The following is a 17,763-nucleotide window of genomic DNA, read 5'->3' as shown; positions in this document are numbered from 1 at the left end:
TATTTTCACAGTTGGTGTGACATGGCAGGCAAGACAGGTTCTTGGGGAAGAAAAGGAGAGGTGGCTTTCAAAGGTCTGGGGTAAAAAGGATGTCAGGGCACATCAGAGGAGCCTGCAAGTGGGGGGGCTCGAAAGGCAAGGCGGGAGCCCAGGACTCACCCAGATGAGCAGCTGTGTAAAGACAACATTGGCCATGGCACTGGAGAGATGCAGAGCCGTCCGCCCGTCCCCATCCCCATAGGTCTCGTTCACCTCCTCCTTGGACCCATGTGCCAGAAGCATCACCAACAACCGCAGGTCGTCCTCCACCACGGCCCGGAGCAGCTGCTGCCCCAGTGGCACATCCGAGCTCGGCAGTGGGGCCAGGAAGAGTTTCTGTTCGTACTTGGCCCGTATCCAGCGCTCCTTCTCCTCTCTGAAAACACGGGCCCATCAAGGCATGAGTGAGGAAGGACGGGGCCAGGGAGAGTGGTCAGGAAATGACATAAACACCCAAAAGGAGAATAGGGGAAAATAGTGGGAAAAAGTCTCAGGGTAGAGAAGAGATCAAGGACATACAGAGGGGCAGTGGGCAATGCAAAGGGTGTGGAAGAAGATGAAAGGAAGGAAGGCTGAAGGGAGGCCCCTGGGGACAGCAGGGATGTAGAGGGCCAGAAGGGCAGGAAGATTCCAGGCAGGCTCGTGTGGCAGCTTATCTGGTCCTGCTAGAATAAAGGGGATGGGAGACTGTGCTGGGGGCCCACCACTGTCCTATCTACTACCCATTCTCCCCATCTCAGAGCTCAGGCTGGGCCTTTGCGCCACAGTGCAGATACGGCCCTGCGCATGCACCTCCTGCTGGCCCCCTGACCAGCTGATAACAACTCAGAAAGGGCCTCTTGTTGTGAGGCGCCTGAATGACAGGGAGGGAGGAGGAGGGGAACCCCAAGGGGCCAACTGCCAAGCACAGCAACGGCCAGTTTTAACCCTTCTAGCACTGTCACAGACACGTGGCACCATCTTCAATCTTCCCCATACAGGAACACTGATGCCCCCTCCCTTCTTGGCCAGGTTCAGGGTCCCATCCATTTACCTGCAGGCGTCAGGCCCTGGCTTTGCATAGCCATCCAGAGCCCCCTCCCAGACGCTATTGGCCAGGGCATTGCCCATGGCAGTCATGACAGCCAGCAGCTCAGGTGGCCAGTCATCGAGGTCAAGGGAACGGACCCGAGACAAGTGAGCCCCAAGATGTCGGTGGGTCCCTGAGCACTCGATACACATCAGGGCGCCCAGGTTCAGGCTGGCCCAGTCTGGATCTAGGTAAGGAGAAGAAGCACAGTGAAGCCCGAGGGCGACCAGTAAGACCACCCAGAGTCCTCTTCCTCCCCGCCCTCCTCCTGGGCCTACTGGAAGCCTCTTGTCGAGCTTTCTCTGTGGAGCCTGTGGAGCTTTCTCTAAGCCGCCCCAAGCCCAGCCCCGCTAACCCTGGCCCTGCCACTCACTGGGGGCGTCGCAGTCGATACAGAAGCTGTTGCCACGAACAGTGCGGACGGCCTGCACAGCCAGAGCTGTATTCTGGTTCCCCAGTCGAGTCTGCCACAGTGGGAGACAAGGGGTGGCTGGTCAATCATGAGGCCACCTTTGGGTCCCACCCCACTCGGGCTTCCATGCCAACCTTGTCCTTGGCGCTGCGGCAGCCCTGCAGGCTGGCGAGGATCTGGGCCTGCACGCTCTGTACCCACAGCTCCCGCTCCTCGGCTGTCGAGGCCTCGAAGTGCCACGTCTGCCCGGTGAGGGACACCACCACAAATTCAAAGGACTCCTCCACCTCTGTGGGGGATGGAACATTTACCACCACCATAGTGGGTGCCACGGCCACAAGCCACTCACCACCCTGCTTTCCCGGCACCCATCCTCCTTCCATCACCCAGCCTCCAGGACCACGCTCTCCAGGGCAATTTGCAAGGTGGGAGGGAGGACACTTGCAAGAGTAGTGTGGAGCCTCAACCCTCCATTCCTAACCACCTGGGCCTGAGTTTCGGTATCACTGGCACTGCCAGCAGTGGGTCTGGAAATCAGAGAGGGTGCTTCCTGGAACAAGAAGAGCTGAGTATCTGGAGAAGGATGAGATGGGGTGCTAGGAGGCAATGCTGGGAGAGGGTGGGGGAGGCTGGTGTGGGCATCCGTACATGTCAGCTGCAGCCACCTCATTTTGCAGCTCATTAAACCCAATATTCCTGACGGCGTCAGCATGGGGCTCCTGGGAGCTGTGCCCCTCCCCCACTACCCTCCCATAGACAGGCAGGAAGGGCAAGTGGATGGGGAGAGGAGAGGTTTTCTCCACAAACTAGGATGTGTGAGCAGACAGGGACCGAAGGACATCTGCAGTGACAGTATGGAGGCTGGACTGTGACCCCAAGTAATGTGGTCCAGCTGTTCCAAGTTCTGCTCCCCCAGAAGACAGCCACATGGATCTCATTCCCAATGGTCACTGCCCCGTGCGTGAACAGTTCCTAACAAGCGGGGTGACTGTATTGTGGGAGCTGGAGCAACAGCTCAGGGTACCTGTTGGAGGCCCAAGGCTGAGCCCATGGCAAAGGCCTGAGCCACGTGTCCCATCCAGGGAAGCCTCTCACCTCCAGGACACTAATATCCCCTGGAAGTCATCCTGCTGGACTCCTGCTCTCAGGGCACCCTTAACAGAACTGCCTTCCTAGAAAAAGAAGACTGGCACCTGTTCTCTCCCTAGCTCACAGTTCCACCCCACCTTGCTCGTAACACAGCCTCTGAACTGCATCATCGCCATCACTTGGGGCTCCGTTCCCTGGGACAGGTGGGCCGTGTGCCACGAACACGAAGAATCACTCTATCACAGGGAGGCTGGGAAAGGTAGCTCTTTCCCACGGAGGTGGTCTCCACCCACATTCCCACACCCCTAACTTGACAATCAGAACAGAAATGACAAACTAGGTGTCAATGTCAGAGAGAGACTCCAACCACTGATCAGAGGGATATTTGGAAGATACTTTAGGGAAAATCAGAGAAGTGGCGCTATGACGGACAGAGGATTATGTGAGAGGGCCTATGGAAAAATAAGGAGCTGGAATCCTTTAGCCCAGTGGTCGGCAAACTCATTAGTCAACAGAGCCAAATATCAACAGTACAACGACTGAAATTTCTTTTGAGAGCCAAATTTTTTAACCTTAAACTTCTTCTAACGCCACTTCTTCAAAATAGACTCGCCCAGGCTGTGGTATTTTGTGGAAGAGCCACACTCAAGGGGCCAAAGAGCCGCAGTTTGCCGACCACGGCTTTAGCCTACAGCTGACTGAGGAGAGGCTCAGCCCATCGGTACACATGTATTAAGCACCTATTATGTGCCCAGCACTCATTAAACTCAATGGTGATACAAGAGACACAGAAAACATAGGTCCTGCTTTTCCGCAAGTCTTGGAAGAGCCATTGGAGTAGCTGCCTGTGACCTTTTACCTTCTGTAAGAATAAGAGAAGCAAGCTCACATTTTTACAGAAAGGGTTTACGTTAGGCAGAAGAAAAGAGCTAAGACACCAGGTCTAGATTGCCAAAAGAAGGTGTGGAACTACTTTTACTGAGGATTATCACTAAGTGCTGAACCTAATACTTTTAGGGTACTGTCCCCAAGTCCCACTGCCCACCTCTTGTGCCCCGGTATCCCTCTGGGTCCCCCTAACCTTCGGCAGCACTGCTGGGGCCGTCTGGTCGGGGGGTCCCGGTGCTCTTTTTCCTCCGGTGCTTCTTCCGGTTGGAGTGGGGAGATGGGGGAGGCTCCAGCTTGGGGCTGGAACCGAGCACCTCAGCTGAGCCACTGGCTGGGGAGGGGAGAATTGGAGAAGTGTGGGCAGAAGGGAGGGCGGGGGTTGAGCATAAGTCCTGTCTAGTGCCCCTAAGAGAGCCACCCTGAAGTGCAGCTGGGCCACCCTGGGAGAGCAGCCTGCCAGGCTCCGTGGAGGAGAAGGTGGGGAGAGGAGAGTGTAGGAAAGTCAGGCAGAACAGAAAAAAGGCGAGGCAGAAATGTTGGCTTCTGCAGCCTGGAGGGGTGGAAGGCGGCCTAGGGAACTCATAGGAAGCTGAAGCCCCAGCAGCTCCGCACCAAATTTATCCTCAATCACACTCCCTGCTCCTGACAATTAATAGCAGAATTAGAAACAATCAGGGAGCTGCCTAATTACTGTCAATTAGAGCGCGCTAATCAAGCTCCTATCTCCCATACCCCGCCCAGCGCTCACCACTAAATGTCAAACTTCATTAGAGGTAGACATGCTCCCTCCCTCCCTCCCTCCCTACCCCCTTGCCTTCCAGACTCAACAGAGGGGCCCCACCAAGGCCAGGACGGGCCTGGGGACGGTGGCCCAGGAAGGGCCCTAGCCCCCCTTCTCAGGCCCTGCACACTCACTCCCCAGGGAGGTTGGACTCGGTTCCCTGTGCTGTGAATACCAGTGCGTGCCTGGCCCGAGCTCAGGCTGGGAGCAGCACTTCACTGGGTAGTTAATGCGCAGGGGCACTACTGCCCCGTGTGTGGGGAGGAGGGGCAGCGGGAGAGGCAAACCTGGACCCTGGGGTCTCCTCCCTTTTACACCCTCACTTAGTAAAGGAGGGCAGAGCTGCACCCATTTTCCTTTTAGCCATGAGAACTGCTCCCAGGATGTGTGTCCAAAGGGTTAGGATACAGGTGAGAGTAAGGAGAAAAGGGGAGGGGGGAATGTGTGTGCAGGGAAGGAAAAGTTGAAATGCAATATACAAAAATGGACAGAGGGAATAAAAGGAAGAGCCAAGGAAATAGGAGGGTGGGACAGGAGAAGGAGAAGGGTGGGGCCTCAACCTATCTGAGGAGGAGACAGCAGGGGTGAGGACACTACCTTTCTGGACGGCTCCCTGGATCCTGTCTGCAGGGACTCCCTCTCCTGCCTTGGACTCCCCTACTCAGCCCTGCTTCCCTGTCCCCCCCACAGTGAGGCTGATGAGCTGGCTGCGCAGGGGGCTGATGGGGATGCAGAGCTGCCACCAGTGCTGCCTGGGGACAGTGGCCGGGCTGCCGGAGACGCTGCAGAGGCAGGTCTCTAGCTGGGGGCAGGAAGCTCATGGGGAGGCCAGAGAAGGGTTAGAGCCCTGCGACAGCCCCGAGGGCTCCACAGGGCCCCCTCCCCTTGCCTGGGCACCACCCAATCACAGCCGCCCAGGCCCAGGCTGCCTTCCTCTGTCCCTTCGTGGGGTCCTGCATACCTGGGGGCAGGGCAGCAGCCTCACTCCACTGGTCGGCACTGGAAACGGAGCAGGAGCGCTGGTGCAGCCCCTCGGGACGCAGGCCAGCCCAGGCCGGACTGCTGGCCGAGTGGGGGGCGCCTGGAGAGGGGAAGGGTCAGACTAGGAGGAGAGGTCAGGGGAGGGGTGCACATAGGCTTTCCTGGACACGGGGCTGTAGGCACAGCTTGAGAAATTCCAACAGGAAGCTGACCAGAAATTAAGGAGGCTTGGGTCCAGGTAGGGGCCAGGCTTGTTGGAGAACCAGAGGCATCACACAGGCCTTAGGAAGCAGCCAGTCTGACCTCACGTCCCTCCTCTCTCCATACGCAAGGTATACACATCTGTCCCCTCCCTGGCACCCAAAAGTGGGGGGGAGTGGTATCGACACCCCCATCACTGCGGAGCCCCTCATCGGGCCATTATCCCCAGCCTCCTCTCTCCTGGTCAGGGACCTGCACCCTATCTAGTCCACATATGCCATTTGCTTTGCCTCAGCTTTGCTGCCATTCTGATGAGAAATAAGTGTATCAAATTCAAGTAATTATGTCTAATTAGTATTAGTAATTATCCTGTTGGGCTGGAGAAAATTAATCTTTCGTTTCCCATCAGGGAAGAACGGCAGAGCCGAGGGGAACCGAAGCTCCAGGAGTGCCAAGGCTGGGCAGGGAGAACCAGGAGTGACCTCAGAATTCCCTGCCTTCTCCCTAGGCTCTGAGGACTAGCGGAGAGACTGTGGGAACAGTCATGGGACCTCAGAGCGCATAACACTCAAAGGGCCTACACTGCCCTCTCACCTCAGTCCACCTGAGACAGGCTGGGACACAGCCCAGAAGGCAATGGCCGTGGGAGGTCTCAGGATGAGCAGGCCACACCCGAGGTGTTTGCCCCAAAGCAGCACAGACCTGGCTAGGTGTTGGAGGTTAGTAAGGAAGCAGAGATGGGCCTGCAAGCTGGAAAAAGCTGGAGAGAGCAAGCAGCAAACACAAGGCCTCAAACCAGCCCTGCGAGCACACGGGTTGAGTTTGTAGAAGCCTGGGAGTGGGAAGCTCTGAGCCGAAAGCCATTAGAAGGAAATGGGACAGACCAGACCTCCCTAATCCTCCGGGGACGGTCTGACACTGAAAGGAGGTCAAGTTTTGTGTTTCTATTGTATTCCCAGGCAGGACCAGGCACACAATAGGTGCTTAGATGCGTGGCGCTGAGACTGCAGCCAGTCTACCCGCTTCCTGCCCCTGGAGGCAACATGCTGACCTTCCTCTTCAGAATCCTGCTCCTTCCTGCTCTGGCTTCAGGTCCCTGCACACAGCCTTTTTCATGGTCAGGAAACCTTCCAGGGGAACAGCTCAGTTCTAACTTCTCAGACACCGTGCTTCTCCCCCGCCCTGCTCCCATCCCCTCCTGGGTTCCAAATCTTATTCCCTCCTCCCCAGTCCCCAACCCAAAGATCACAGGCCCACCTTCCTCCCAAGCCCCCAACCCAAAACCCCAGGGAAGAAAAAGTACTCTCCCTTTTCTTTGTTAATTCTCCCCTCATTACGCCTGCAATCCCACAATCAGTGTGCACTGTAATTGTCGAATTTGATGCTAATGATTAATGAATTAAACATGGAGCCATCAATTAGTCCTCGGAGGATAATTCTGCATAAAGCAGCGGATAATGTAATTACAGTAACAAAGATAATGAGATGTTAACATCGCCCGGTGAGCGGGAGACATGTGTGAGTGTGCATGAGGTCGGTGTCAGCGTGCAGCGAGGGGACGCAGGCTTGGATAAATGCTGGTCCATATGTTCTGGGAATGTCAGCGAGGGTCTGTGGGCGCTGGTAATGATGCGGGTGAGTGTGATGCATGCGACTCCCTTCTCCGTGCGCCACTTCTGCTCCCCAGGTGAAGCTATCAGGGCCCAGGAATGTGACTGGACAGAGGTTCTTATTGATCCCCCCTCTTTGGGGTAACAGCCCAGCTTCTCTTGCTACCCGCTTCAAGGAAAGGTTCCCTTTTGGGGCACTCACACTTCCTCCTCCTCCAGTATGACGTGGGAAACCCTGAGCCAGGCCAGAAACTGACACTCACTGTCCCCAGGCAGCACCGGGAAAGCTCTTGGGGCCCTGGCTGACCTCCAGTCCCCTCCCCTACATGCCAGGGGTTTCCCAGCAGCCCTGACTCACTCTCTGGGCACAGCACTGGGGGCTGCACATGGCCTCCCATCTTTGCCATCGAGCAGGATCCTCCCCTAGTGCACCCTCACAGGAGGCACCCCAACCTGATGGGTGGTTGTCTTTCTTGCCTTAGCTTCCTTCCTCCCCCTGCCCACTAGGGCTCCCTCTGCACAACTCACGGGCTTCTTCCTCAGCTCAGGATGGAAGAGGACAAAACATAGCTTTTCGAGTCAGAAACAGATTCAAACCCCAGCTCTACTACTTACTGTGGGATTTTACAGACAAGCTACTTAACCTCTCTGAGCCCTTGTTTCCTCATCCATAAAATGGGGACGATGATCTCAGCTTCAGAGCTGGAATTGCCTGCACCTAGCTCACCTCACTCGGCGGATGTCAGCGCCCCCTGGCCTCTCCCAGTGCCTCCAGGCCGAGCACAAGCCCCAGGGCAGGTGCCCACTCAGGAGCACATGCAGGAGGCCGTCGTCCCACCTACCTTCCTTAGTCCCGACTTGCTCAGTGCGCGGCCCTATCAGCGTTTTGAATGGGGCAATTCTTTGGGGTCTGTGCCATCCATTCTAGGGACTAAGTACCCCAGCCCCTGAGCACTGAGTGTGACAAGCAGAAACACCCTGCACCTGTGGGAAGGCAGCACACGCATGCTAAGAGCTAGCCCTGGGGCAGGGACGCAGTGGCAGCACCTAGGAGGGCAGGACCGTGTTTGAGCAGCTGTTTCCGGGCCAGGGGAAAACAAGATCTGATTATCTAGAATAGCAAGACTTAGGTCTTGAGGGGAAGGGTCCAGAAGCCAAGTGTCATCTGGAAAGGGAAGAGCTGGCCCAGGAGGAGCTGCCTCGCCTCAAGCTCAGACTCTCTCAGGCTCTATCTCTTCTTTCCAGACCGCTGGCCACGCGGCAGAGTCTGCTGGGCCTCCAGCTGGTCTCTACACTCAGTCCTCTCTGAGCAAAGACCCCACCGCTCACTGAAGACTGAGGACGACATCTGCCAGGTGGGCCCCAGGCAGCAGCTCTGTCTCCTTCCGGCCCCCTCCCTCCCCACATGGCAAGCTGGGCTGAGACGCTGGCTATGCGTGCCCAAGGTCCTGCCCTCACCATCACCTGCCTTGAAAGACAGTCCCTGGGCCACTGAAGCCACCAGTCAGCATGAGGCTTCGGGCTCCATTCCGACCTCTGTATCATCTGCAGGACTGCATCGGCGGCTACCTCTAACACCACAGGAATTCTGGCAATGCCTTTGGCTAAGCTGCTCCTGAAGCCCAGCGCTGGGTGGCACGTTCGGAGCTCACAGGACTCCGCTGAAGGCAAAGCCCCTAAACGCCTTCCCCAGGCACCGTCGCAGCACTCCCCACTCTTCCAGAAAAGGAAGCAATGCTCTCCACACGCCCCCACCCCAGCAGCCATCTCACCTGTGCCCCCACCCAGCTGCGTGTTACTCCGATCCAAGGCCAGCCCATTGGCCCGGGGGCTGGTGCCGGGGGCTGTGGCTGGCGTGGCTCGGGGCAGGCGCTTCCCTGGCACTTTCACTGTTGTCCGCAGCAGGTCAATCTCCTTGCCGTGGATGTTCTGCATGTAATCCTAAGGGCCATGGGGTAAGACAGACGGTTCGTTAGGACAGGTCATTCTTCGGCAGCACTGTCTCTCTCTGGCACTGTCCCTCTCAACTCCTAGGTCTGTCTCCACTGAGCTGCCTGGGGTGGCGTAGGGAGGGAAAGCTCAAGTTTAAAGAGCAGGACTGTGAACCCCACAGAATGTCCCCAAATCTGGATGACACCGACATCTACACGCTGACCACATGCTGCTCGGGGACTCAGCCAGGAGGGGGCAGAGTCAGGGGAGAGAAGGTCTGGAGCCAGGAGCTGAGGCTCAGGCCTCCTTTAGGGAAGATGGCTAAGGAGGCCAAGTACTGGACCAAGATGGGATTAGGGAGAGGGCCCACGTGGTCAAGAGGAACTGACAGACTCCACGGGATGCAGACAACTGGGTTCCCAGGCCCTGGAGGGCTGGTCACCAAGCACTCCAGTCTGTTTTCAGAAGCTCCCTCACCACTTGAGGCATGGAGAACCTTTACAGCCTAGAACAGTCCCCAGTCCTTAGAACAGCACCTAACAATCAGTATTTGTTGAACAGTTAAAGGGAAGCCTTTGCTTCTTTTTGCTGTTCTCAGGAATTAATAATAACACCATTATCATCATCACATCCTCTTCCCATTCGGGGGCCAAGGAGTCACTGTACTGTAGCTGTGTATCTATATTACACACGTTACCTCATATAATCTTCGCACCACCCACTCTACAGATGAAGAAACGGAGGCTTACAAAGGTTAATCTGCCCCAAAGTCGCACAAGCAGAAGGCAGTGAAGCCAGATTCAAGTCCAGGCTTTTCCAATTCCCAAGGCTGTGCACTGAAGGTGACTTCCTTCCACTCTTCCTTCCAGTCAGCATCCGGAGGGACCCAGAGTGGGAGCTGCTGGGTGCTTTGACCCCACCATCACTGCCATGGCCACCTTGGTCAGGATGCCCCACGGGGGAGTGGCCACAGGGGGCTGCAGGGCACAGTGCTGCCCTGGGTCTCAGCGGGGCCAGCTTTTTCCACTGCTTTGGTTTCTCCTTCCAGACTGCAGACTCCTGTCTCCCCCTCCCCCCCTCCCCGGGGTGTCCCTGAGAGCAGAGCCAGGTGCACAGAACCCACTGATTAGACTCGGAATCAACTCCTCTTCCCTCAGGAGCACCTCTGGGATATTTTGCATCCAGAGAGCACCCCTGAGCAGCACAGCGCCATCTCAGACGCAGCCTTCACAGGCCCGGCCCTAGCTGTACCCCCTTCGGGCATCAGACTTCCTGGTACCCAGCATTCTCTCCTACCTTCTCACTTTTTAGCTCCGGGAAGAGCGACAGAGCCCTCTGCTTAAAGAAGCAGAAGTATTGCCTCTGGGAAGCAGGGGCTGCCGTCGTTCTGGGAACGACCGAGAGGACATCTGGAAAGGGGTCACCTGGCCCCACGTAGCCAAGAGAAGGTGGAAGTTACCAGTCAGGAAGAGGAGCGAGAACAAGGAAACGGCACCCAACGCCAGCCTCCCTCCGCACATCTGTCCTTAGGCTGGATGGCCCTACAGGACGGGGACCCGTGGGAAGGACCGAGGGGCGCGGCCAGCCAGGGGAGGAGCAGCTTCCCTAAGTGTGTGTCCGAGGAGGCGCTCCCTTCCGGCAGCATTGGGCCGTGCCCATGCCCTCTGCCACCACCGAGTCCTCTCCGAGAGATGGGGCCAAGTGCCTGGTCTCGGGCACATGCTGCTCCAAGGGCGTTTGTTCATCTCTCACAACCACTGAGTGATGTCACTGAGACACCAGTGAGCAGTCTCCGCCCACGGGAACAGTCTTGGACACCCTGGCACCCGACTCTGCTGAGTGCTGCCCGGCCTCTGTCCCGAGCACTGAGCCTCACCACGGTGGCTGGGAAGGAAGCAAACCCAGGCGCCCCTCTGCCCACTCTCTGTCCCTTCTCCAGCAACTCAGCCCACGCCCCACCCCACCCCCAGTCACCATGCCCACTTGTCCTGCTTCGGCCCAGCATCCAATGTGTGACTCCACTGTCGTGGCCCTCCCTACTCCAAGCCCCAGCATCCCACTGACTTGGCTTCTGCATATACCGATCCTGAGTCCCTACACATATACGCATCCCGAGTCCCTGCATACAACCACATCTTGGCTAGGCTGCTCCAGACAACTGGCAGCAGCTGGCTGGGCCGAAGCACAGCTGCATCCCTCTCAGGGGGAGGGGCTTGGGCTGCTCCAGTTCACAAGCAGGCCACAGCAGCGGCAACAGTTTTCAGGCCCCATGACAGCCCCGGGATGCCGGGCTGGGACCTGAGAAGAAGACAGGAGAAGCTGACCCTGCGCCAACAAGAGCTGCACGGAGGGACTCTGTTCGAGGCCGAGGCCCAGACCCTGACAGAGGCGAAGGGCCAGCCTGGTTGGCATCTCTGACCTCGCAGACGAGGCTCTGCTCTGTGCCCTGGGCCAGGCTAGCTCCCGGGGCCGCAGCACTGGGAGAGGGAGCCCGACCCGAGGGGATGGGAAGGGAGTGTGAGAGCAGCAGCAGGGACAGCGTCAGGGCAGAGCAGCAGCGTTTCCCGCCGTCAGCAGAACGGGGGAGCGCCGTGGCGGCGGCGGCGGCGGCTGCTCAGGAGAGCGGTCACCACGGCTGCCTTTATTACCCACCATCAAACAGCAATTTCTTCCCCAGCCTCCTCACTAATTACCCAGCCAGCGTTCTCATCTCGTTTTATTACTGGAATTAACAACGAGTTCAGAGCGTGGAAAGCTATTAAGATGTGTGATTAAGCCACATTCAATTAGTTTCTACAAACAATTTAATTGATGTTGCAGATAGAATTAACAGAAGGTGATTGTGTGAATGGCTCCGCTGGATGCAAAATGGGGGAGGCTGTGGCGGCTCTCTTGGGCCAGGCGAGGATCGGGCGCGAGGTCCGAGGCTTGCCCACCAGCCCTTCCTCTGCCCGCCCATCCAGCCCATCCGGCCCAACTGGCCTCCTTGGGCAGGTGAGCATCCAGCACGGCTGCCCTGGGGTTCCAGGTAAGAGCTGTCCTGGAGGGCAGCCGGCGAGGCCGAGGGTACTTGTGAGCAGGGCTGGAGTTCCCAAGGGTCCTTCCTCTGCACGGCGCCCTAGCAGGGCAGCTCACAGGGAGGCCGGCTGCCTGCTCACTGCTGGCAACGAGGAAGCTTGCTCAGGTTGGAAAAGATGGCAAAGGGGAGATGGAGGCAGGTAAACCAGCAACACGCATCTAGTGACGATCAGGAAGGAGGCCAGGAAGGGGAGGGGCGGCCGAAGTGAAGCAGCCTCTGCTGGCAGCAAACCCAGGCCCCATTCATGGAACCGCACACGGCCACGGGCCAGTGCTTCACCCGGCCTCCCACCATCACCACCGTTCTGGATCCGATTCATGTCTTCTGAATGACACAAGAAGACCTAAGGGCATGATGCCACCGTTTGCAGGTGCCAGTCCCTCCTGGCATCCAGTGTGGGGGAAGGACATGCACTTTGACCCCAGAGCCGAAGCCCGGGCTCTCAAAGGAGCTGCCCATTCAATGCAGTCCTGAGGCTGGGAGAGCAAGAGCGGCCCTGGCCGGGGCCTGGTGTGCTGGGCCAGCAGAGCCACCTGCCGCTTAGGCTCACGTTGCGAGAAAGCAGGAACGGGCTTGAGAGCTCCTGCGATCCTGCCCCAGGCCCCAAACACACTGAACCACACACTGAACCACACACAGCTCAACGAGCGCGGCGCTGGGAAGGGCTCCGAGGGGCTCAGACACCAGCCTGGCCAACCTTGTGTGACCGTCAGTCTGCGCAACACCTACCCTGATGCTAACTTCCCGGGGCTTTCTCAGCGGCCCGGAAGGAAGGTGCTCCTGGCACGTGCACAAAATCTGGGGAGTGCTCAGAGTCAAAGTCACGTGTCCACGTCTTAGCCACCGGCTGGGTGACTTTGATGATCCAACAAAGCCCACTGAGCCTTCGCATAAAAGCAGCACTCCCTTGGGCCTTCACCCTCCCTTCCCAAACCCAAACCCAAACCCAAGCCAAACACAGCACCACTCCCAACCCTCTCCTCTGTGTTTCAAGACCCTCCACCACCTTCCCCTCTCGCTGGGTTTCTTCCTCCCCAATCTGAGGCCTGGGGACAAGCACCGGGGGCAGAACACAGCACCCAGCTAAGGCAGCACAGGCAGAAGGAACAGGCAGGAGCAAAGCAAAGGGGAAAGGGTAACCCCCCGCCCCCTGCACACAGGTGGGAGTAATGGATGCCCCAGAAAACCCAGTTCCCAGCTCAGCAGGCAAGACAGTGCCTGAGCAGAGAACATGCACATCCTGCCTTGGGGAGAGGAAGCTAAGAGGCACCGCTGTGGGCTCAGCCCAGGCCTGTGCACGGGCATGGCAGCCCTGGACTCCTCTTAGAGACTCTGCACCCGCAGCTGCCCCGTGACTTTCTGAGACCCCCGTGCCTCAGTGTCAGTGCCTTTCCTAGTAACCCTGCTGCCTCTCATGGTGTCACCAACTCAGCGCGGGACCAGGTCTGAGTGTGAGGAGGAGGCCAGAGTGGGAGAGAGGCAGCGCTGGGGAGCCTTCGTACTAAATATCCAAGGTCACCCGAGTGTGGCCCCTCCTCCAATCGCCAGGTATCCCAGCACCAGCTCCCAACCTGTGGAATCAGGGAGACCAGGAGCGAACAGGCCAACTAATGCTGTCCCCTGGGACCCGAGGAAATCAAACAGGAGCCACCCTGGACTCTGGCCGTCCTGGGAGGGACTGCTTGCTGGTGCTCCCCTCGCCAGGCCTCCTCCACATGTTCTCAGCAGGGCTGTCTGGGTGGTGCTCGCAGGACCCAGTCATCACCAGCACCGTGGGCGGGGCCTCCCTATGCCTGTGCAGAATCAAAGGCAGGCGAGGGACCCTCCGAGGCAGGCCCTGGGCCGCTGGGCCGGGGGTGGGGCTGGCCCACGTGCTGTGCTTGAGGGGCTTCACAGGAGAACTCATTAGCCCCACAGTGGGGAGGTGACAGAGATGGATTCTGGTGACAGCTGTGTGCTGGAGCCACGCAGTGCGGGGAGGGAGATGAAGGAAGGGTGCGGAGCCACAATCTACATCATTGCAAACCCCGGCCACAGGCCACACACCCTCCAGACCCCTCTACCCACAAACAACATCCCCCACTCTCCTCTTCCCAGGACCTGTCCAAGTCCCAACACCATTCTCCATAGCCCTGGTTTCACTGCCCTCTAGCTCCAGCATCCCAGGCGCAGGGCGCCCCCACGGGTGTGGCTCCCTAAAGACACCTGGCTGGTAACGTGGGCACCCCCAACTTTAGCAATTCTGTGTAAATGGGCCAGATCAGCTCTTCAAACAACTAGAATGCCAGATGTAAAACCTGACTGCCCACACCAGCCTAGCCTGGCTGACCATCCCAGAGGCCTTTTCTCCGACAGGCTCAGCCACAACTCAGAGCTTTAGGTAAGCGCTTGGCCTGGGCCTGGGTCTTGGGGTCTGTGCAGTTCCCAAGCCACCAAAGCGAAGTCCTTCAACTCAAGCAAGAATCCACTCGAACTCACTAAGGTCTCAGAGTCAGTTCCTGTCCCTCTGCCCACCCCCTGGACTCACATGCAGGCTGGGGTGGTAGGTGAGCAGCCCGTTGTCACAGAGCGTCACGTACTTCTTCTTCCACTCCTTGTTCAGGGACTTGCCGCTCCGCTTCAGCAGGATGCCCTGAGGACAGAGGCTGGGTCAGAGACAGGCGCTAGCCCCAGGGCCTCCGCTCCAGGGGGGTGTCCTCCTTCCCTTCCCTCCTGCCGGGGCCTCTCCAAGGGCACAGCGACCTCAGGTAGGCCTTGGCCTTCTACCCCGTGGTGGCCTCAGATTAGAACAGAAAATCCCCTAACCAACTCCCCCAAGGTAGGCAGCAAGGACCCCCGCCATGGAGCCCAGCAACCCGATTTCCCGTCTAAGCAGGTAAGACACTCCGAGCATGGAGGTCACAGGAGCATGAGGCTGGACAAGAGCTCATGAGAGCAAGGACTGCTGTGTGTTTTGTTCATTGATGCACTCAGCATTGGGACAATGCCCGGGACACAGCAGACACCCAGCAAACATCTGGTGGGTGGGTTAGGGAGAAACCAGACAGGATTGGCTGAAAGTGGGAAGAGGAAACGAGACCACACTCGGGGCAGCCTTTGCTGCCTTCCTGTAACGACAAGCCCTGAAAACGCCCTCCCCGCCTCTGGCTCTCCGCAGTGACACACTGCGGGTGAAGACGGGCTGCGGCGGGGAGAGGCCGAGGATGGCGGAGAATGTTTACGGGGGCAGGTTCCCAGGACCAGCATGGCCCACAAACTCAGGAGAGCTGAGAAGAGGCCATGCTCTCTGCCGGTGCCTGGACAAAACTACAGGGACAGCCACACTGAGCCACAAACCGGGGGCCACAAATCCGGATCGGCAATGGCTGGGAGATCAGGGACGCACCCGAGTCCATCTCAATGGGAGCCAAAGGGGGGAGGGGCAGAGAGACAGATACTGTAATGGCTTCTCCTTTAGGAACGGAGGGCCCTGCCCTAAGAGAGAAGGAGGGATTAGGAGGTCCAGGTGTGAGGATTTCACTTACTAGTATATGTGGAATCTAACAAGAAAATAAACTAACAGAAAACCATAGATACAGACAACAAATTAATGGTCACCAGGTGAGAGGGTTGGGGGAGGGGAAAAGTGAAGGGATATATAAAAACAGCCCCAGGGATGGAAAGTACAACACAGGGAATACAGGCAACAATCTATGTAATAAAAACCTAAGTGACCTTTACAGTGGAGCGACCAGAACGACCGGTCGCTATGTTGCGCATTGACCACCAGGGGGCAGACGCTCAGTGCAGGAGCTGCCCCGTGGGGGTCAGTGCCCTCCCACAGGGGGAGCGCTGCTCAGCCAGAAGCCGGGCTCACGGCTGGCAAGCGCAGCAGCAGTGGTGGGAGCCTCTCCTGCCTCTGAGGCAGCGAGCCGAGCCGCGGTAAGGAGCAGTGAGCAGGTGGGCAGTAAGGGAGCGAGGGATCCCTGGGGGGACCCTCCCCCTCCCGTGCACGAATTTCATGCACTGGGCCTCTAGTATTGTAATAACTCTGCATGGTGTCCGGTAGATACTAGAAATACCATCTTTGTAAGGTATTATGTCTAACCGCTGTGCTATACACCTGAAAATTATATAATATTGAATTTAAACTGTAATTGAAATTTTTTTACAAAAGAGAGACTCAGGTGTGAGAAAGGGGGTCCCTCCAGCATCGGCTGTGCCCTGAGGCCTGAGATGGGGGAACCCAGGCTCCATTCCACCTCCCCTCTGAATTCCGGGGAATACAATACTAGGTTCAGAGCAAGGAGATGAGCAAACAGGTGATTTGGGATTTCCTGCTTGATCTCCCCCAAGTAGGGACCAGGTGGAGGTAAGGGCCCTCCGCTCCAGCCTCCCACTTCTCAATAGATATTACACATCCTTGCTGGCCCTCCCTCCCCCCTCCTCCTCCTGCTGCCCCCACCTGCGCCTGGAGGTGGAGGACAGACACATCCGGGTCCAAGTCAGCCTGACAGACAGGACGGTCACAGGTGCTTCTGAAGACACGGACCTTCACACTACAAGGGGCGGCAGGGACACTTGGCCTGGGAAGGAGCCTGGTGGCCTGCTTCTGGGGGAGGCATCCACCCCCTCGCAGGCCAGGAAAGGGTGCCTGGCCCCCGTCTCCTGACCGGGTCCCTCCCCCAGGCTCATCAGTCTCATCTTGCTCCCACTCAGGGAGGGCTCCCCTGCAACTCATCTCACTACCCCCCACCCCAGCCTCCCTCTAGGGCAGCGGCCGCCAACCTTTCAGACCTCACAGACCACGAGTGGCGGCTCCTGTCAAGGAACAGGGAACCGGGCTCTTCTCCCTCTCCTGCCACCAACTAGCCCTCACAGCAAACAAGTTATGTCACTGCCTTGGCCTGCTGCCCCTACAGACGGGGAGCGTGGACTCACAAATGGCAGCTCTCCCTCCTCCGAGCAGGAGACCAGGAGCCACCGGAGGCAGGTGGGGAGGGCAACCCTTTCCTACCCAAACCCTGGCCTCTTCGCCTGGTCTCCGGAGAGGGCGGCGGCGAAGAGGTGGCTCCTGAGCCTGAAGCCTGGAGGGGCGGGCGGAGCGCCAGCTCCCAGAGAAGCCGGTGCAGCCGCCGCCGCCGCACCGCCCGCCCCTCCCCGCGCCTCTGCCGGTCACCCGCGGCGGCGGCAGGGCCCGCGGAGAAGCTGGGCTCGCGGGCGTCGCGCGTTCCGAGGAGGGAGAAGGAGCGCCAGGGGTTCCCGCTCCCGCCCTGGCTGCGCACGGCGGCGGAGCAGGAAGCAATCTGGGGCGGAATGGGAGCGGTGCTGAGGCGACAGCCCCCAGAGGACCCGTTCCGCCGCCGCCTCCCTCCCAGCTCCGCCAGCCGGCTTAATTGCGGAGTCCGGATTGATTGGGAATGCAAATGGCAACTGAAATGCAATCTCCACTCCCAGCAGGAGCAGGGGGGAGGGAAGGAGCGGCGTTGGGAGGGTGGCCCTGGGCAGGGGGCGGTGGGAGCGGAAGGAATGGCCCCCGGCTGGAGGAAGCCTCCACCCCAACCGCAGGCACTCCCCAAAATGTCCTGTGATCCCTCCTGCTGAGGTACCTGCTGCCTCCAGCGGGCAACGGGGCCGGGACTGTGCTGGGCTCCTTCCCCCAGTATCGGTCCTGCTGGGGGGCCCTGAGGTTTAGGGCCTGTA

The 17,763-nt window shown here is 58.5% G+C and overlaps 1 protein-coding gene across 6 annotated transcripts in view; it reads right to left on the bottom strand.

Annotated features, from left to right (window-relative positions):
- The window catches only part of AGAP3 (ArfGAP with GTPase domain, ankyrin repeat and PH domain 3), a 54,999-nt gene that overhangs the window by 749 nt on the left and 36,487 nt on the right, over positions 1-17,763 (bottom strand). For 2 of the 6 annotated variants that reach the window (XM_079785564.1, XM_079785561.1), the window contains exons 10-17: positions 14,609-14,713; positions 8,843-9,011; positions 5,240-5,359; positions 3,691-3,828; positions 1,655-1,809; positions 1,482-1,572; positions 1,073-1,295; positions 160-415 (exon numbers count right to left, since the gene is read on the bottom strand). In XM_079785564.1, coding sequence (XP_079641690.1) covers positions 160-415; positions 1,073-1,295; positions 1,482-1,572; positions 1,655-1,809; positions 3,691-3,828; positions 5,240-5,359; positions 8,843-9,011; positions 14,609-14,713 — 1,257 coding nt within the window. The remainder of the gene's footprint in view (positions 1-159; positions 416-1,072; positions 1,296-1,481; positions 1,573-1,654; positions 1,810-3,690; positions 3,829-5,239; positions 5,360-8,842; positions 9,012-14,608; positions 14,714-17,763) is intronic. The other 4 variants (XM_079785565.1, XM_079785562.1, XM_079785566.1 and 1 more) reach the window with 2 other exon arrangements.

Source organism: Cnephaeus nilssonii (assembly GCF_951640355.1).
Source record: "Cnephaeus nilssonii genome assembly, chromosome: 12".
NCBI lineage: Eukaryota > Metazoa > Chordata > Mammalia > Chiroptera > Vespertilionidae > Cnephaeus > Cnephaeus nilssonii.
This window is presented reverse-complemented; position numbering and strand designations above follow the sequence as displayed.